We start from the raw sequence: 21,717 nt of genomic DNA on the forward strand, positions 1-21,717 counted from the left end.
AGACTGCAAAAAACAGAAATTCTCTATAGCTGTGTGGCATAAGATTATTTGCATATCCGTAGTGAATGCAACAGCAGAAAAAATAGGAAGATAAGCTGCTAAGGAAACATTTTATTTTCTGGATACCATGCTGAGGTGAACTCGGAAAGAAAAGTTATCCTGTCTCCACCGGGACTTGAACCCAGGCACCGGGATTCGAACTCCTGAACTGTCTCCACCGGGACTCGAACTCCTGAGGTTAAGAGAGGCTACTAATGTGTCTACTTCAGAGCCTCATGCCACGGTGCGTGAAATAAGGCAGGGTTGTGTCTCCAGTAGTGTAGATGGTAGCATGCTTGCCCGGTATGCAAAAAGGGCCTGGGTTCGAGTCCCGGCAGAAACAGGATGACTTTTAATGGATGACTGACCAGAAAATAAAATGTTTCCTTGATATCCTGGGCTGAGAAAAAGCCATCTATCTCTATAAGCTGCTAATTTCTCGTAAAATAGTTTTGTACATTAAACCAAACTTTCAAGTGTGTTCAAGCGTTTTGTGACTTATATTGTTCAATTATTACAATACTTCATGCAATATCATTGTTCAGTTAACCTCAGATTATGGCAAGTGACAAAAAAAATCCACATACATCACATTTCTATCGTGTAGGGTGTTATGTTTATAATTGATTCACTGGTGATATTTGGTGAATTACCATCAATGTTCAAACATTACGTGAAATTCAACCGATATCTTTGCCAGTGAAACTTTTAATGGAAAATAGGCAAGTAGATGGGAAAGTCCTCAGAATATTTCAAAAATTGATGTTGAATAAATAAATCATTGAGCGAGAATTCAGTTTGTCCTGATATGCTTGTTATGGTCTCTCGACATGGCCCCCCAACATCCTGCAGCAGGGCCTTTCGGCTAGAACCTTTGATGGGCCCCAAACCAGATTTTTCACATGTTCTTCTATAATGAAATCATAGTGTGAAAATACAAAAAAAAATACAAAAATCATCCTGGACCCCCCCAGGCTGGAGCCCTGTCAGCTCCACCCCGGTGGGGGCCATGTCTTTCGAGACAGTTTTTAGATAACTTAAATTTTGCAAATGTTCTGAGATATGCCTTTCCATATTTGCAAGAGAACCTTGCCTTTTTCCCTTCCCCCGCCATGAATTGAAACCATCAATTACCTGATTTAACAGCCTACCGAACTCATCATCTATTTGCAATGGGAGCAGTTTAAGGGTAAAGAAAGAAGTTAACTAGCGCTGAAAAATTGAAAAATTAAAAGATCAAGGTCACACAATTAGAGAGTAGCAAGTCTGGTGCCCTGGGCGCTGGACCAGAGGGGGTGCAAATTCGACCCTTTAACTTCTCTTTCAACATTGCAAGGGGGCAGCAAAATGCATACTTGCCCTGGCTGACCAGGCATCTAGTCTTGACCCTTTACAAGACATACACATCAAATAAGTCAAGGGTGTTAAATTTTTAGGAAAATAGGGGTCACTTCATTAATTTGTAACGTGTCGAGGACCATTTGATTGAGTCATCTGGAACAGCACCACAGGTTCAGGTCACTCAAGTGATCTGGGAATGTACTTCGGGCCACTTAAGTGATCGGGGGAATATATCATAGGCTACTCAAGTGCTGTGGAACTACACCCCAGGTCACTTTAGTGATCTAGAAATGTGCCACTAAGTTTATTTTTATAAAATTAGGTTTGAGGTTGCAGGCCACATCAGATGACTTGAAGAGCCGCATTTGGCACGTAGGCCATGGATTGAGCAATATTTCATGATTAAGTAATTCATTGTCTTCAACGATTTATATTAGCAGGTATATGTAACAGAATTAAGCTTTGACATTGTCACTGTATTTTAACCTAGAATCGAGGTTGTAGAAGAATGTGTGTCTTTAATAGATAAAAGGTGGAAAAAGTAGCATTGGAATTTGTGAATTGAATTTGTACAGGTCATTTTCTGAATGTTTGGCTATTTGATGCATTTACGCCAGTGACATCACTAAGATTGCCACAAATATGTTACTAAACTCTAATATTACCACAATTGTTCCCATTAGATTTTATTGTCACAGTACAGCACTATCTGTAAATGAAATTTTAAGTTGTTTCTTTTCCGTTTTGTATTTTTCAAAAAAAAAAAATCTCAACCATGGCGAGCATGTTAATACTACTTAACTTGACATGATGCACCTCTTGCAAACATTCCTCTATGGAATTTCTAATGAATTAGCACATGCTACATGTACCAATTCAACCAATGCATGATTCAGGAATTTCATGATTCAAGTTTATATTATATATCAAGTTAATATATATATGTATTCTGAGTGTATGTGTGGTCCTAATGCAGTTATCTAAGTAATGTTCATTTTGTGCTTTATTGTGGTGCTGCTGCCTTCTATACATGTTACTGCAAACCTTCTCATATGCCAATCAGTAGATTCCATGCTTATTTTTGAAATGCATCCTAGAATTTTGACACCCTCCCACCAATACTATTAGAAATATTGATTTTTTTTTTTTTATACAATGAACTTGATATATTGCAAAACATTTACAAGCTACCTTCATCAAGGAAGTCTTCTTCCTCATCTTCGATCCTTAATTGCCTTTTTTTGCTCTCTTCTAAATCACTGGTCACAACATTAGTCTGCTTATTCTGTTCATCTTCAAGCAGCTCATCCAAACGACGACCGATAGCCTATTGAACACACATGCAAAGGTCTTACTAATCTATTCAGCAAATCATTATCAACTTTTTTCAGCAAATGTGATATCACCATGATAATTAGATTCTGACCGATTTTACCACTTATGAAAGCTTCAAGGAACTATTTAAAAATATTTTTTCCCCATTTGTCTCCAATATAATGCCAATGTGTTTACAGGTCGCGACGACAATATTTTAAATTCCAGTCATTTTGTGCTAAATAGTGTCAAAATGTTTGAGATAAAAAAAATCTTTATAACATTGAATTTAGAAGGCTGAAAGACTGCCGATGTGATTACAGTGAAACCACGATACAACAATATTCTGCAAGTCAGAGAAAAATATTGTTGAAGAGGGATTATTGTTATATCGAGAGGCATTATCTCACCGTGCTGCAATCATAGCGCTGCAAGCATTTCACTCAGTTTTTCGCAGTCTGCATCATCAAGCGTCCGAGTGGTGTAGTGGTAAAATGCTCGTTTTACTATGAAGGTTACTGTCAAGGTCCACTGGTTCAAATCCAGGCAAGAAGAGAAACAATTTCTTTACCTACCGAGTCTGGGGCGACCATAGATACATGGAGCATTTCCCACCCACAACTTTAATGGTTGGAAATTGCCGTATGGTGATATATAACTGGAGTTGGTGTGTGGTAAAGTAGTCTGTATCACTAGAAATAGTTCATTATCATCATAGTCTGCAATTAGTTTAGCCATTCGTAGGAACTACGGACAATCCGTAGCAGTTGGCAACTCTGGATTTCTAATGGTTGCTTATAGGGTTTGAATGTTGGCTCAAGGAACCCCTTCCTTCCCCATTGCATGTGCTAGTGCAAGTGGTGATAACAATAATTAAAATTACTTTGAAAGGAAAAACATAATACGACAACAAAAATTTGAGTGACTAAAATTAGAGAAAATATACATTGTTGACATATGTGACTTTGATTCATAATTTATCAGTACTTGATCTATTTTGACACAGGAAAACATGCATTTCAGGGTGTCTACCAAATACCAAAATTAAAATTTTGTGACTTTTCTGTGACCTTTTCTCATTCGACAAAATGAACGATGTTGGACTGTTTTCTTATATCAGTGGTTTCAAACTGTGAGTAACGACCACCACCTGGGGGGTTTGGATTAATAAAATAGGGTGTCTTAATGAAAGGGGGAACGCGAGTGAATTTAAAAAATAAAAACATTTGATAAGAAATCAATTACTTTAATCCTTAAAAATAGGAGCACAAATCAATATTTACAGCTTGCCATGACGCTCCTAGGAGCCGCAACGCAGTTTTAGAAACACTGTGGTATTCCTTTAAATTAGACCTAAATGTTGCGTCGAAACACAATTAATGGCGAATGAGTCCGATTGTAACGTTACCAATTGGGCCCCCGTGGAAATCGTCCTTTATTCTAGTTATTGTTTATATATTTTGTCTCCGGGATCGACCGGCAGGATTTTGTCCACCTATCGGCCGCCAATTTATGTTTGGTTGCCAGATTCAATATTATAATGTTTACAATATTTCCTTTTCTCATGAAATTATGTAAATCAGATACAAGCTAATACCGCACCTTCAATGTTGTGATTGGTTCTTCAGTGAGGCATTGTGGGAATGCTGCTATATAAAAGCCAGCTAGAGATGTGCTGACTTACGACTTCAATTTCAATTTATTTTATTAAATAACAGTTACATTCGCAAAAATAACACTACCTAAGAGGCAATGGCTGCCAATACTGGGGTTATGATCATGAAAAAAAAATTAAAAACTGATACAAACGTTTCATGGGAAAAAAAATATATATACATAAATTCAAACACAAAAATAATCATAAATACAAAATCAAGTTAATTAGTAGTACAAGTATTTTGAAATTAATTAGTAAATATTTATAATGTGTTCATTATGTTGAAGTAAAAAAGAAAAAGGGGGAGGGAAAAAATGTGTGTGTGTATATACATGTACATATTGTGGCTGGCTTTCGGAGTGCTACTTTAATTACACATAAAAAGGGATTAATAAGATTTGCAGTTATGGAGCTACGTGAAAATAAATTTCAATATCATTTATTGAGTGAAGATATTCTTTAAGTTTTCTTTTGAAATGAGGCAGATTTGTAATTGTTTACATTTCATAAGGTATTGAATTGAAGAACCTTGGCGCTATGAAAATGAAGTGTTTTTGCAAAATATCTTTGTGTGCATGTGGAATAGAAAAAATACAATTTGGTCTACGTGGATTTACTGTAGTGCGCATGGGCAAATGGTATTGTTTTTTGTACAGAGTAATTGCAACTTTTAGCAAGTACAGCTGACGAACAGTTAAGACGTCAGCATTACGGAAAAGAATATTAGACTGGGTGTTATAGTCATTATATATTAGTCGAATTACTTTTCTTTGTAGATTAATTATAGGACGAATATTACTATTGTAATCTCCACCATATATACAAAGACCGTAATATATTTGTGATTGAAACCACGAAAAATACATATTTCTGATGAGCACTTTATTAACCTGACTTCTGAGATGAAAAAAATTGAAAATCATGTACCTCAATTTATTATGTAGAAAGTTTACGTGTGATTTCCATTTTTAATTATTATCGAAATAGAGGCCGAGATATTTAATACTCTTGACAGCTTTAAGACAGTTACATGAACATGATGTGAGATTACATTGGTTAGTATGGTATATCAATTGAATAGGGTCAGGAGAATTATCTCGTAGGGAAAATTTCATGTATTTGCTCTTTTCAATATTAATTTCCAGATCATTAATAAGAAACCAATTCCGAATTTTTAAAAGATCTTCATTTATTTTTTGGTTCAATACCTCTAGTGGATCATTACTTGCATACATGACCACCGTATCATCAGCGAAGCAAATAATTTTACCAAAAATATCAATGTCGCAAAAGTCATTTATGAATATTTGAAACAATAAGGTACCTAAAACTGAGCCCTGAGGGACTCCCCTTTTAATTATTAAAGGAGAACTGTAGAAACTTGAACATCTGACTCTTTGGATTCTATTTTTCAAGTATGATTTCATCAAATCGTGTGTGCCACCCCTGATGCCAATTGAATACATTTTCGAAAGGGAATATCGTGATTTATTGAATCAAAAGCTTTTCTTATATCCAAGAATATCCTTCCTCACGACTTCCTCTGAACTTCCTTGCTTAAGACTGATTCAACGATTTAATCAGTAAGGCGTCACGCCCTGTCATGGTGTGAGCTAGATCGTCTCATAAACACAATGAAGTTACAATAGTAGAAGTGTGCCTTGGCACTTATCCCGTCTCATCGCACGTAAGGTTTCAATGTTGTTGTGATCCAGTGATCACAACAACGGATGACCGGCCTTTACTTTTTTAGGACAACAAGTCCTAAAAAAGGGACAAGGTGGTGGTCAGAAAACCTGCATACAACTACAGTAGTGCTGCTATTCTCAAATAATGAAGAAGCCTTCTGCATGTGGGACAGACAATACCCAAAAGGTATTGCCGGTAATACTCCAAAGAAGGTTGTTCAAAGAAAGCTAACTAATTTACTAGCTGGTGGGAGTGCAGATAGGGTGAAAAAAAAATCTGATAACACACCTAAACAAGCATTCAGGAAAAGGAAGCAGAACAAAACCTGTTTCACAGAGATTAGTTGAAGAAAAGAGTTTGCTGTTTCCTTCTATATTTTTTCAATGCTACAAAAAAATATTGTTATAGAAGAAGTTATCGTAGTAGAGGATGTCATTTAACAGAGAGGAGTTTATTAGGTTAAAGGCAATTTCAAAGTAGATATGAAAAATTACCATTGTAGAGAGAGTTATTGCTGTATCAGGTATCGTTTTAGTTGTTTTTAACTTTACATACAATTATATAATACCATTTTCCCTACCTCTGCCCATTGATAAAATAACCGTCCAGCAGTCTTCTGAAATGTGTGAGAACGTTTTACGCCTGCCACAGTTCCACGATGAGTAAGAGGTCCTGATGGACGAAACACTGGAAGACTCAGCTTCATCCAAGATGGCCAACATCCTTTGTTACAGCGGTGAACAAAATATGCACATTCCAAATACAAGGCTGCTCTCGCAACTACAGGTGCTTTCTTCAAAAACAAAAGCCAAAAATAAAAATTTTTGATAAAATTGAGATAGTAAAAGAATAAATGTCAGTTATAGCCAAAGTGACTAAAATATATACATACCAAATCTAAGGCAGCTGCCAAGAATACTGCATCGGGTATACTGCCAGCATGACAAGCTTCCAGAAGAAAAGAAAATCGTTGCATGCCATCTTTCACGGCGAGAATATTGACTAATTTACTCTCCTTCGCAACCAGAAATTCTCCTTCTTTTAAACCATGATCAAAATCACACGAATTTCTTCGGCTGATGTCTGTATGGAATGGAAGAAAAAAAATTAACAAGAAAGGATAATATTCGATAAACAAAAAAATATGCCATTTATCAAATTACACTGAATATTGACAAATTAAAAAAGAAAATGGCAATTATGATTGAAACTAATCCATTTATGAAAGATAATTATGCTTTTTCTATATTTATAAAACAGTTTCTCATGAATATCAACTTCTCACCTAATGGTTCTTCAAAACTACCGTGTTTATTCTTGCTTCTGCCAAAACCAAACTTATTCAGATGGTCTTCCATTCGCTTTCTTGCCTTTGAAAGCGTTACGCTGACTTGAGTGGTCGTCTTCAGGCCGAGTCTTGGCGTTCTGCTGATTATGCTGGCACCTCTCGACAGTCTCTCCGGAAACGAGATACCATCACCAAAGCCACCCGTTGGAGAACTTCCTTCCTCAGTGAAACTGAAATCGCTGTGCTTGGACTTGTCCCCTTTCAGCCAATTCACTTTGAACCAATAAAATTAAAAGTGTCAGTGATTCAAACAAAAATTCACAAGAACTCATTTGCATGCACTACCGCTCTGCTGAGGCATGATTAATCTAACTAGCTCTCATGCACTGAAACTGGTAGTGGTACCACGAATGATCGAAATCCACCAAGATAGGGTAGGGTGACCAGATTATATAGCTGAGAAAATGGGGGCGGGGGGGGGGGGGGGGGGTAGGGACATATTCCTTCAAAAAAAAAAAAAAAAACAGGATATCTTGAAAAAGATGTCCCTGAGAAAGATTTTCTCAGGGAGCATTATAGTGATGAATTGTAAGGCAATGGCTACAATCACCCGTTGGTGACAAAGCTTGGGCCTAGTCAACACCCATTAAAAATAATATATGACCTATAGAAGGTGTTGACCTTGCATGGTTTGTTCAGTTTAATGTCCAATTGCAAACTTACAAGATAATAGAAATATTACTAAAATTACTTCGCACGGGTACAAAGTCATTGAAGATATTTTGGAAGCGGCTATATACTGTTGAGATGAATCAAAAGACACCGTATTGTGAATACGCAAGTTCGAGTTTGTGCAGAGAAGCCGTGCTCAATGTAACGAAAAATATTAATTCAAAAATACTTTTATACAAAAAAACAATGTGGCTGCTCTAAAACTATGAAAATGTTCAGAATATTCTGAATAATGTGACAAACTAACAAAAATACCCAGCTCTGCTCAAATTTCCTCCTTATACTGGGAGCAATTAAGAAGTTACAAACCATTGTAACCATTGTAAAGGAATAAACTTGTCTGAAACGCTTTGTTTGTAATACTGTAACCAAAGTAAACATTCCAAAAGTGATTGTTAAGGCCCCAAAACCATTGTTGCATGACAATTTTTTGCCCATTTCGGGCACTTGTCCAACTCTGACAAACTTTTAAAGTAGCCTATCATTCAAGTCAGCCCTGTTTGTTATTTTTATAAAGAACATACAAACACACACAGAAATCAATTTTTTATACATAGATTATCGAAAACCATTCATTCCACAAAGGAGAACTCAAGATTATTTTGCACTGGGTTCCGTAAGGGGGAGGGCCTTGAGATTGAGTTCCGTGTTGGGCAATCTATACTGCTATGATTTGTAACATAAGCATTTTATCAACTTGCAGCCATGTTGATGACAGTTCACTGGATTCAAAGCAAAAATATATATGATTAGTTTAAAAAATTTCATAATAAAACAGTTCTGCCATTCTGCCAATTAAATACTGAACAATTATTTAAATTTTGAGCGAATTAAAAACTGGGAAAAATAGGCCTCCCGAAAGCACTTTTTGGGACAATGGCTGGTGATGACTATTAGCAAAAAACTGGGACTGTCCTGACTTTTCAGGACATCTAGCCACCCTACACCAAAACCTGTCAAGCTGGTTGTAACTACACTAATAAATCGCATGCTAAGTGATGTGATAGTTTCTTAGAATCTATCTTAAATTACTGGTGTATCATTTACAGAAATGAGCGGAAAATATTGATCCATCATTTAATATTTCTGACACTTGATCTCGAAAATATAAAAGGGGTATTTTTTTAACATTGCTGAATCTCCATATGTAATTTTCATTCAACTGCTTCAACAAAAATTTTATTGAACTTGGAACCAAACTTCATAAACACCTTTTCCACAGTTGATTTTTTTTTTGTTGCAAAAATGAACAAAAAAATTTACAGAGGTACATCTAAACACATTTTTGTTACACACATAAATAGGATGAATCACTAAAACGTTAGTAAAACCTTGTTAAAACAAAGCTAAAAAAATTGTATACTAACTGAATTTTGTAATAACTTATAAAATAGCAATTTGATGATATCCAACTTGAAAAATATTGTCAACTGTATTGAAATACAGTCAAACTTGGTTAACGAGTCCTTCTATAATATGACCCCATAAGCAGAGTGATTCATTAAATGGAGTAAGCCATGGCTGCGCAGATTCCTGTGTCTCGCTATCAATGCATTCATACACAAAAAACTAAATTTCGGTTATTCAAACGAGTTCAGTCATGAAAATTGATTACTCAAGTTTTTTTTTAATTGATTAATGCTTATTGTGCTACATAATTATGCATTTAAAATATTAACGTTTCGTTTTTAAAATTCACAAACTTTTTCCACATGTTTTTGAAAACCAAAGTATTGTCGTCTTGTGTATGGCAATTTAATTCTTTTGGAACATTATAAATGAAAGTAAAATTATCTTTATGAATTCAAAAAAAATGCTTATTTTTTAACAGAAAAAAAAAACCACTGGCGAGTTTTATTTGTGCGGAACTGGTAGTTGAAGAAGCAATTCTCTTATCTCCACAGAAGATAGAAATTGCAAGTCTCTGTCTGTTGCGTGCTTTCCAGTCCTAATACAAATTTTCTTAATAGGTCGACTTTTAATATCCCTCCACTATAACAATGCTTTGCTTTTAAAGGTGAACAACCTTTCTTTTTTTATTTGGAGAACATTCTGACAGTAGCGCGACATGGTTGCAGATGCTTGAAATTCGTCCAGCTAAGAGTTGTTTAAAACATCAAAAAGCCAGAAAAAATATTGAGCTGCTTAAACTAAACTTTTTTTCCCTCTCTAAAAAGGAAAGAAAAAACAAATTTCTGCCATGGACATTCAGCTAAAGCTACCCAAGAACTGCAGCTCACGAAGGAAAAAAAATTGCAGCTGAATCATTCCTTAATAAGTAGCCCAATGTTAAAAGAAAGATACTGTCAACAAGCCTACAGTGAAAAGGGAAAGTTGGAGGAAATGGAGGCTTCAGTGGTTTCTGCTTGAATTGCTAGGTAGATATTTGGCATGATAAGAGTGAACGTTGAACTTATCGTGTATATTGTACGCAGAGTTTTTGATTTGAATGGTAATTTTCAAAACAGAGCTTTCATAAAAGTGATTCCTCAAGCAGAGTGGGGTGACATTACCAGGAGTTTAATAACATTAGAACCCCCATAGAGGACAATTGATGTTACCAAAAAATTACCTGGTAAGCAGAGTGACGCATTACCTGGGTGACACACTAATGAGGTTTGACTGTATTTGGACCTGGTGATTATCTTTTTATTGTGTCAATGATAAAAAGAGATGATAGCAGATTTATTACAATGAACTTACTCATTGTGAATCTATTCCCTTTGTGTTTAGGAGTTGGCTGCAGGGACAAGTTCTCATCTTCAGATACGCTCAATCTAGGTGCAACAGTCTTGTCATAACGTAGAAATGCTGGTGCTATCTGGCCTGGTGAAGGACTCGGGCAAGATGAGATGTCTTCTTTATCATCGATTATGCTCTGAGGGTTAAAAATGTGCAATAATGTCAGAATATTGTTTTATTACAGGAGTCTATGTTCACTATAAAAGACAATTTTTTTTTGTCATCATACCTGTGCGCTTGGAGCTTTACGAACACCCCTCTTCCTAAAAAATGATTTTCTAGTACTTTTAGCAATCGAAGACTCGTCCACTACGAACACTGTTGGAGAATAAATGGAATCTCTATTGGAGTCATCATGCTCGATAGATTTAGTGTGTCTGTAAATGAAGAGAGTAGAAAAAGTCAAAATGACAAAATTCTTAAATTGCTACCCAAACAAATCCACATTAGTCACATGTTTAAAACACCAACTCCTCTTCAGAAGTCAGACCACCCTCAGTTATCATGCTGTGTTTAGATTAAACCAATAACACCAAATGTTGCAAAGTACAACAATATTTGGTGTCAGCAGCCAGAGAATACCATTCAGTCAATACTTGTGTTGTTTTTGTATACTAGAATGCATCTCCCTGATTATGCATAATGGTAATCCAATTTTGCCCTCTATCAGAATACATCCACCATCGCTACATGAATTTTGCAATTGGATATTTGATGTATTGTGATGATTCTGCAGCACTTCTAATAACAGACACATTCATCAGAAACAAACATCATATTAGATGCAAGACACATTCTGACATGTACCAATTTGTTAGAAGTTCCAGAGAGAACAAGGTGCATTTGCGGTTTAGTATCATCAGCAACTCACAGCTGTTCTGGTCAACTTCAGAGGATGAGGCTATGAGTTTTGCTTAAAGGAGTACCAAAAGAAATTTCGACTTAAGTTATAAGCTTGAAAGAAACCATGCACAATGTGCAGCAGCTAGCAGATAAACATTTCATGCAGGAATGTGTATGAGGTGCATGTATGGTTAAGTAGTAGTAGCTAGCAGAGAAGACACAAACCCACAAACATAAAATGAAATAATTAGGAAAATCACCTGACGATTCTTGTGGTGGGGATGATACTCTTATTTTTGTTGTGTGGTCTCTCTGCGCTATCGAGTAATCCACTCAGGAGCACCCTCCGAAAGATTCCTCCATGATTGTCATGCACATAAGTCATCAACTGACGAATATCACAGTACAAAGCCTGAAAAGAAAATATTAAAAGAGTAAACCATGCTGAAATTAATACAGTGTTTGAAAGGAATACAATTTCTTTCGTTGAGACAGGGGCTGCAAGAAGGAATACGATTCCATGCCATGGGCAAAAAATGGCCAAGAAACATGGATTGAGATCAATGATTAAAACTTGAATAAGTTGACGTAACTTCAACTTACCATGCAAAGCATGGCCAGAGGGTGTACCCAGTGAGAGAGGAGTCAAAGGAAAAATAATAATGTACGTGTTTCTTAATCCTCAAATTTCTTTACAATAGCTCCGCAACCAGATATAGCTCTGGCAAGAATTTTTCTTTTTCAGGATTTATTCACAATTCAGGAAAGTCATAAGCAAACAAATTAAAAGAGAGGCCAACAAAAATGTGTCAAGATGACAAAAGCGTACCATATTCTCTTGGCTTTTCAGTTCCTTTCTTGCCTGCACTAACCGAGTCACGAGAGACTTGAAAGAATGGCCAATTACAAGGCTTTCCGCTCCTTTCATTCCCTTATTTTCAAATCCAGCACCGAAGTTGTTAACGTAAGAATTCTTGCTGGCGCTGTCTTGACTACCGGCTGTGCTTGAACGCTTTTGTGCTTAAAACATAAAAAAAAAATATTTATAAGGTACACTGGGAATGTTTTGAATTTTCTATAAACCTGGTAAATGCTGTAGCATAATTGAGTGCTACTAAATTCAACTGGGTAATTTTATTCAGTTGAAAATAGTCACAGAAAAATTAAAGTAACCTGTAGTTTAAGTTGTGTTCTGTTTAGTATACGGTGCATGAGTGTGAGCATTTAAAATTGTTTCAAAAATGTAAGACCCACAATAAATAGGTCAGGTATATAGATTGTTATTTACACAAATAATGAAAACGACATGGGGGAAAAACTCACTCATTGGAGACATCATAGCAGTCTGATCACTACAGAAACCCACAAAAGCATGAAAAAAGTCTATCACTTCTGGAAGGGCGTGATGTGCAGCCAGGTCCCTAAAAAAAGTATGAAATTGCTTCTTGTCAATTTCGTGCAGATGATCCAGAGTGCTCAGCATTTGGGACCTCAATAAGTCAGCGTTCGGAGATCTATGGCCTTCTCCACATCCGTTTGGGCAATTCATATGTTTGTAGATTCTTAAGTAACAGAAAAATTGAATACAGTAAACAAGATGATTAATTCTGTGAGACCGCTTACTAAAAATAAAGTCTTTCGTGCATAAAAAAATCACAGACACATATTTTTGTAATCGATTTTCATGTAAAAGAATACCTCACGATGCTATCCATGAATAGGTGATGGTCACTCAGTTCTTCCTTTTTCCTATCAGCAGCTGATTTTGGTTTGGCAGAATGATTCGGATAACTACTGTCAGTAGCTGGAGTTCCTATGATTGCTTCTTCTCCTTTCTCAACAGCTGCTGTGGCATCAGAGTCTTTTTCCGCAGAGGATGGAGAAGGCAAAACATTGAAGGCTAACAGCAGATCTAGTAAGTTGAGACACATCTCACAGACCCGCAAGGAGCATGTGCTGGTGCCCATTGTTATATGATGAACTGCCTGAACAGGAAAAGAAAAGTTACACGTTACTTTTTACAGTTTCGAAACCTGTACATGTGATATTGAGAACATTATTGAGTGTGATTTACCTTTAATACAACATTCAGATTTATCTCGCCTTCTGGTGTTATGTAGTGGGTGGAGCCAACTGCTTCACAAACATCATCACTAGAATATGCTATATTGGAATCAGTCTGACTTCTGGTGATCATGAACTGCTTCGGAAAGGGTGTGGTTGGTGGCGAGTTATCATCCCTAGGACTGTCAGTTGAATCCTAAAACAAAATTTGTGGTTCATTCATAAGCGAAAGATAATCTGAAATTCAACAAATATCAAAATTATCTATCTAATATTATACAATGATTATGAAAGGGTGTAGTGTTTGTTTTATTTTTCCTCACCAAAGTTAAGCGAGAAATGGAAAAATATTAAACAAACTATATCTGAGGACTATAATCATATGAACCTGATGGTTCTGACATCCATCGATTCGTGCAAGATCAATTTAAGTCTTTAGTGGGGGTGCTGGTGTTCCAATTGTCCCCTCAAGTAGGCAAGTGGAACCTGAAGCTGATTGTGCTTCAAAATCATTTGTAAAATGATAATTCATAAATGAAATAAAGTTTAAACAAAGGGAAAGATTTGTTTGAACTGTAAATAGCCCAAACATTTTATTATTCTGGTATAAAAAGCTAATTAACAACCTCAGTATGCAGAAAACTCACAATGGTCTTTAAAAATTTGGAAACTAGCAATATATAATAAGACCCCCGTCAATATTAACCTAGAATATATGAGGCAAATGAGGAAGGAAATGCGAATTTTGTCGGACTATCAAACTTGACCCTAGATTCATAAACATTCGTCTCACAGACCGCGCAAAATACGTAAACTCTTGTAACTTAAAGTGAAAGAGATAGAAAGATGAACTTCTAAGTACCTTCCTAGATTGTTCAACAATTAGTATTGCACCTGTCGCATGTCAGAGTGCACTCATGCTAATGGAGTTACAGTGAGTAGGTCGTCCCACAGACGAATGTTTATGAATAGTGTTGCAATTGTAGAACGGGTGCAAATTGCAGAAACGCAGGAATATTGCAGAAGTTCCTGGTGAAACTTCTGCTGATCAAACACAACCCTGTGGATCTCAGAAAAAAATTTGTACCTTCTGCGATTATAAAAAACGTCGACAAGGTTCTGTTGTACCCAATGTAAAAAACTCATGTGTATGGATCACAGCGGTTTATTATGAGTCGATTGCTCAGAATAACTATTGTGTTCATTTTCATTTCAGAAAATTAATGATTAATAAACAACTTTTCAGATTTAAAGTGTGTTTTATTGCTCCTTGTATTCTATAAAACAAAAATCCTCAATATAATATGTTCGTCTGAGAGACGAATGTTTATGAATAGTGTATTTCCCCGTGCATGTTTATGAATCTAGGGTTAAGAGGTGGAGGAAAGGACAGAACTCTCCCCCCCCCCCATCACTTCCAATCATACTTTTGTCTTGAATGTGGGGCCATTCACAAGTAGATGTGGCAACGATGGATTCTTTTTCCAAAATTTGCTTCCAGAGGAATCTCAATTGCAGTTAATTACCCAACGAACATCTTTACTGAACTGTTTATTTGTGAATTTAACAAGAACCCAGTCACCACCCTTTGCTTCTGAAATGTTTTTCAACATTATATCTGTGAGGTTCCATTCTTCCTCTATTTCGAGACACTCATCTTTTAAGTCTATAGAAGCATCTAGTGCTGACTCAGAAGCTTTATCTCTTTCTTCATATTTGTACCACAGTTGATAAAGCCAATTCAAATAGGTGCTTCTCCACATGAAAGCTCCTCATAACCTTATATGAGCGGCTATCGTACCAATTACATTTTTTACTGAAAAATAGAGAAAGTACAAAAGAAAAATTCCGTAAAAGACAGTTTCCAGAAGCTAACTGAATTTCACAGATCATAATTATGTGGTTCCACTTGCTTCCAATTTCCACTTACCTTAGTTCACCTTATACTAGAATATAAAAGGTAAAGGTTTTGTAAAAACTAAAACATCACAGAAAAAATCAAATTTAGATTGATGTGAATTTTTTCCATCTCTGTAAATTGTTTTTTTGCCGGTCTGTAAATCAGTTCTCCCATTTCCACCAGTATGTGAAATGTTTCAAATGTCTTTCACTGGTTTGCAGTTGTAAAAACGGTTGAAGAGCACTATTATACTGCAAGGACAAAATATCCCCCATCCGCACCTACAACCTAATAAAATTCCACTGTATTAACATCATAGAGTGTTGTGAAAGGATTTTTAAGGATTTTTTTCTAAGGATTAAATTCCTTAGATTTCTAAGGATTTTGCAAGACAAAATAAATCACTCACTTACTTGATTCAAGAAAAATTGAACAGATGCAACAGGTGAGTGCTCAGTCACTGTTATTATCGGATTCGGCACGCTGAAAGTGTGGTATGCAGGCATTTTCTTCATACCCAATGTGGCCGGATCCTGTTGGACAATCTGTGGCACAGTCAGCTCCGACCTATGCTGTTCCCCATTGAAGTGAAGGCTTGGCATGCTCCGACCCCTAATCATCTCGATCTTGAAGTCTCCTGAATCTGCATCATCTGATTTTGAATGCTTGTGATCTAACATAGCAAGAGCCGACTTCGGCCTCTGAAAATCATATGAAGACAGAGTGGAATCAAACTTTTGCTGAGTTGGGTACGGAGCAGGTGCCACTGTGACAACTGGACCGCCAGCAGCCGGAGCACAGTGAGCACCCTCCTTGCCAATTTTGTCGAGCAGCCTCTCAGAAAGTCGAAACTTCTCCTCCATAAACAACTTTAAGTCGCCCATCTTCATCCACTTGGACTTTTGCTTTTCAACTTGGTTTTCAAGAGACGAATGTCTGAGCTCGTGCATGCTCGTGTGATGACTAGGAGGTTGATACGTGGCATCAACTAAAAATATGTTTTCCATCCCTGATGAAGAGCTGGTTTCTTTTTTCTTCTGTTCCGGAGATTGGTAAAGGGAAATCTCTATCTCTGGTATAGGTAACGAACAACTTCGTTTTCTAGGGTAAGGAACTTTCGATTTTGATTGCTTTATGTCCTTCAGCCTGCACAAATAGATAAACTAATGTCAGAAATTTAACACACAGTAACATTTATCTATGTTTCCACATTTAACAGTATAAAATTGTCTTTTTATAGCTTTATGAGCAATAGCAACATGAAACATCACATCATAAGACGAAGAATAATACCTCTGAAACAAAAACTTCAGAGCCCAATAAATGCCTTCTTCCAACCACTGAGAGATGAACAGGCACCTCAAAGCGGCTACGTCTAAATATGTCGCCAAGGAAATGTCTGATAGAGTACCGGTTCTATAGGGAGCAGACTTCATAGATCCAGAGGGCAGTTGTTGAGGTTGATCCTTCAAAATCTTTTTAGCTTCTGGTTGTTGTTCTGTGATGGTAACGTATCCGCATTTGCACTTGAAGACACAGCCATCGTCCTGGAAAAGAGAAATATATTTGTAAAATAAAAACAATTAAAAAAAAAAAATCTCTATTTCTGAGATGAAACATACTTCAAATAAAAGTTGCTTGTGACAGAATAGGTGCTAATTCAGTTTGTTTTTATATTTTCCAAACAATCTCAAGGACTTGCCAAAACGAGTCTCTTGGGGCAAAAGGCTGTCATCAGTATGAATTCATTCTCTTCTCAATATTTCCTAACGCGAATGGTTGGTATCGTTAGAAGCTGTTTACATTGCAGTACTCCATACAAAATGATAAGATTCATTGCTATACTAGTTTTGTCTCAACCTGAAACCATACAGCTTCCCCCCCCCCCCCCCGAAATCCTTAGATATTCTAGAGGCCCCATGAATGAGAATCAAATTGAAGGGAAGTCATGATGTGTAATTAAGGAAGCCAAAGAGAGCCGTAAGAAATGTTACAGATGTGAAGAAATAAAGCTTTCAAGTGAAATGTAATGCGAGAAAGTGGAATTACTTTCAGAATCTAGCATAACCGCCCATATGTTCATATGGCCCTATCTCAGCATCGCCCAGGGACCTCATACCCATAGACAGGTCCTTACGTGACACAAGATCTGGTACTATGATTTTCAAAACTAAGTATGTGAATATATGAGTAGTAAGAGTACAGGATGTAGTTCTGAGTACAGGATCCCCAGTTCACTTTGCTTGGGGTCCCATCATGTAGAGATAGCCTTGAATGGAACCTCACAAGAGATAATTTCACTTTATCAAGTTTTGTTCACAATAAATATGCTTAAACAATTGATTCAATAAGTAGTGAGATAAAACTGGGGCCCATGAGACATTAATATAGCCCAAAATTGATTGCAGATGGCAGCACTACACATAACAAGCATTACACAGAAACAAACTTCGCAGAAGGTTCACTATACATATACACACATTTCAACACGTACCAATTCATTAGAAGTTCCGCAGGGGAATATGGACGAGGTGCATGTCTGGTTTAGTAGTAGTAGCCACCAATAAAATGGTACAACCAATCAGATAACTGTGTGGCTATTGTCCAATTACATCCCTTCTACATGTATGGGTGTCACTCATGAGACTTCAACTCATGTCCACAATGACAGTCTAAGAAAATCAGCACCTGACAAGCTAAAAAACTTTGCGCTGCAATCATCCGTCAGTCAGCTTTTGAAAGTTCATATACCTACTGCTAGTAAACAAGTATTCTAATTCAGAATCAAGTACTATAACTTGAACACCTAATGTTCCAACCACTAACGCTGAGTAAAAACTCTAAAGAAAATGAATTGCACCAACGATTGAGTTTTTTTACATGAAATCACTTTTCATAGGTGATGATCGAAAAAAATCATATCAATTACTAGCTTTTCAAGGACTGTTAATCTTTTCCGAAAGACGACATTCACTCACCTGTGTTTTTGTTGGTACAGTGGAACATATCTCGCAAACAAGGGCACTGCTCTTTGATTCTGCCTTTGAGTGTGATTTGGTGCTCTCTCCTTCATCCTCCCGCTGTATGTGAGCATAAAAAAAAATATAACAAATTATTCAACAATTAGATGTATGTGGATTCTGATGAGATAAACTTAAAAAAACAATATAATTCTTTCAAGTTACTAAGCCATGGTCTGAAAATTAGGAACAAAAACAGACATTTCCTTCGACAGCTGCAGAAACATCTATAGTGGATAGTGGTAAATTTTAATAATCGACAAGAATGTTTTTTCTTTCTGATCGGAATGTTCGAGAGTAAGATAATGAGTTTTTAATTTCGAAAGAGCTGTAGTTTCTTGGAAATGACTAGCAAGGATTCTTTCTAATGATAAAAAAAATTATGGTAGCCTGCGTCAAGAAAAGGCAGCAAGTTTTTAACATGAATACATTAATTAGTAAAGCATTAGAACTTTGAATTTTCTGGAATCCCCCCCCCCCCCAATCCTGAGTCTCTATCCTTTGAAATTGTTTTGAATGTTTCAGAAACAGTTTATTAGTCATATTTCACATTATTTCTAGAAGAAAAATCCATTTTTTTTACCATAATTATTGTTATGAAGGCTTTTAACATCTGGCTGATGCGAAGATATATTTAGGAAAGAGAGAAAATTCAACTGCCCTTGCGGGAATCAAACCCACATCCTCTCACTTTCTAGGTAAATGCCCTAGACTACTAGACTACAAAGGCAACGAATATCTCAATCTTTCCTTAGAGCTTGTGTGCACTGAACGGGACCATACACGGGCGGTCACACTTAATTCAGACAAAAGCTCTCAATTGCTGACGCTGACACCAAATGGCAACTTATTCGAGGAGGATGTCACTCTCCACTATCCATATGCAGGCTTTTAACAGCTGGCTGATGCGAACCCGCAAGGGCAGTTGAATTTTCTCTTTCCTAAATATGTCTTCGCATCAGCTAGCTGTTAAAAGCCTTTGTATGGATAGTGGAGAGTGACATCCTCCTTTGACATAATTATTGCTTCAAATGCTTCTTATTGGCTTTTATTCCACCGCATTCTTGTAGAACTTACTAACTCTCAAATCCAGCGAAAACTCATATACAGTGACAACAGGACAGCTCCCAAGCTATACCAATTTCCAATGTGCGGCATGACAGTTTTTGTACTTCAGATTCGTGACACTATTGTGTTATCTAATGACATCAATACACGAATGATTGAAACATGGTTGATCATATGTGGACATGTATCTACACCAGCAGGATATCATTGGATTTGTTCAAGTAAGATCTATTTTGACACACCAAAATCATTCATATACAAATACAAGGCCACAACAGGCAAAATTCTCAATGAGGTGTCTGAGAAAAAGATGCCCATAACAAATATGAATGTCAAGCAACCCAATTAAAAATGCAATCACAAAAACTAAAAATAACTAAACTTCATATACTTCTTGAGGTATCAGTGTTTAAAGTATTTCACATAAGCTTAAATTACCAACTTTCAGAAATGGCACGAGTTCAGTCAGGATCTGATTTAAAAACATATAATCAAATTCAAAACAAACTTACCGGTGATGTACCAGATCCACTAGATGCGGGGCTAGTAACTGTGAGACCAGGTGAGGTGTCGCTGCTACCTAACGATGCAGCACGTTCTGCAGGGGGAGGTCTCTTGCCTAAAAAAAGAAAATTAAATATAATAAGGGTTATTCACTCGAAATGTAGACTGATGTCTGGAAACAAACCTTTTATATATAGCAAACAGAGTTACAATTAGAGAAGGAGGGCAAAAGAGGCAACTGCTTCAGGCACCAAATTTCAGGAGGTTGCAAATTTTGGGGAGGGAACAAAACACTGCAATAAAATCATCTAATTTTACAGATGGGGGGAGCAACAAAGTCCTGTCCTTCCTCTCCCACACTAACAAAAATCGTGGGTATGACACTGATAGTAAAGCATGCTATCGCAATGACAGCCTACCGATGACGTTATTAGAGTTAACACACAACTGTTTCGCTAATCATCCCCAAACAGAATCAAAGTCAGATATACGTCCAGTGTTCAATTTTTTTTACATCTGGTGAAAATAGTAGAACTATTTCACGGACTGACAAAAATGGGAGAAATAATTCACAAATCTGATGTGCTAAAACCAATAAAGATCAATATGTAAACTGTATTTCATTTATTAAATATAAAGTTATGTAGCGGCTAGATGAATTAAACGAAATGTTTCTCAGACCCGCAGATGAAGGACACTGGATTAGCTTATTTTCCTACTCCTATCCTACACGCCAGCTGATTTCTCTTTCTCATATGTAAAGATAGGAAACATAAGCTCTCAGAGCGGCATGACCATTCGTCTTATTGTGAGCACTTTAATCAAGTATAGACCTTTCAAATGAATTTTGCACCAGCACATTCTTCCATTTCAGACAAAATGGTTCGAAAGCCTTCCAAAAGAGCATTTTTGGATGAGATTTTGGGACTGAAACAAATTCTTTGTATTTGAGAGACAGTAATTCTGGAAATTATTAGCATCAAAATTAAACTCACAACAAAGAAAAATTTGTTAGAGTATGAAAAATTGTGAAAAAAAATCTTTAATCTGGAAAAAATTCATTAACCAAGGTAATACGACATCTTCTCAGAAGTAACGCGGGATTTAAAATGTGAGTGTCATCCTCTTTCCCCCCTAATCGTTTATTGTGGCTATAGTCACGATCAAACAACACACAAAACAGGAGCATGTCCAGAGGCGGATTTATGGTTTTCCCACCCGTAGGCTATGCAAATTTTGCTGCCTTTTTTCGCCTATTTTTCTTGGCCCATTCATTCCTTATATTTTCCGCCCTCCAAATTCGTTATTTGGGGCCCACTTATATATTCCTCCCCTTTTATAAATATGTCTATGTGCCTCTGAGTCATTCTTTCTGCCACTAACGTGCTTGCATACTTTCTAAGTCTTTCTTTTGATTGCACACTGACATAGTTCCTCGCTCTCTAGGTCACTCTTTTGTCATTCGCATGCTTGCATAATCCCTAGGTCATTCATAGGCTCATTAAGGCCCTCATTT

The 21,717-nt window shown here is 36.6% G+C and overlaps 1 protein-coding gene across 3 annotated transcripts in view; it reads right to left on the minus strand.

Annotated features, from left to right (window-relative positions):
• unc80 (unc80, NALCN channel complex subunit) overlaps nt 1-21,717 on the minus strand; it is an 86,953-nt gene that overhangs the window by 50,767 nt on the left and 14,469 nt on the right. For all 3 annotated transcript variants that reach the window (XM_089252275.1, XM_089252274.1, XM_089252276.1), the window contains exons 8-22: nt 20,210-20,316; nt 18,588-18,689; nt 16,903-17,156; nt 16,023-16,755; nt 13,720-13,905; nt 13,344-13,630; nt 12,969-13,207; nt 12,475-12,665; nt 11,906-12,057; nt 11,032-11,179; nt 10,764-10,938; nt 7,326-7,601; nt 6,933-7,123; nt 6,621-6,833; nt 2,572-2,707 (exon numbers count right to left, since the gene is read on the minus strand). In XM_089252275.1, the coding sequence (XP_089108401.1) occupies nt 2,572-2,707; nt 6,621-6,833; nt 6,933-7,123; nt 7,326-7,601; nt 10,764-10,938; nt 11,032-11,179; nt 11,906-12,057; nt 12,475-12,665; nt 12,969-13,207; nt 13,344-13,630; nt 13,720-13,905; nt 16,023-16,755; nt 16,903-17,156; nt 18,588-18,689; nt 20,210-20,316 (3,390 nt within the window). The remainder of the gene's footprint in view (nt 1-2,571; nt 2,708-6,620; nt 6,834-6,932; nt 7,124-7,325; nt 7,602-10,763; nt 10,939-11,031; nt 11,180-11,905; nt 12,058-12,474; nt 12,666-12,968; nt 13,208-13,343; nt 13,631-13,719; nt 13,906-16,022; nt 16,756-16,902; nt 17,157-18,587; nt 18,690-20,209; nt 20,317-21,717) is intronic.

Source organism: Pholcus phalangioides, unplaced genomic scaffold (assembly GCF_987345545.1).
Source record: "Pholcus phalangioides strain wild (caught in Gottingen) unplaced genomic scaffold, Ppha-v1.0 ptg000028l_1, whole genome shotgun sequence".
Lineage (NCBI taxonomy): Eukaryota > Metazoa > Arthropoda > Arachnida > Araneae > Pholcidae > Pholcus > Pholcus phalangioides.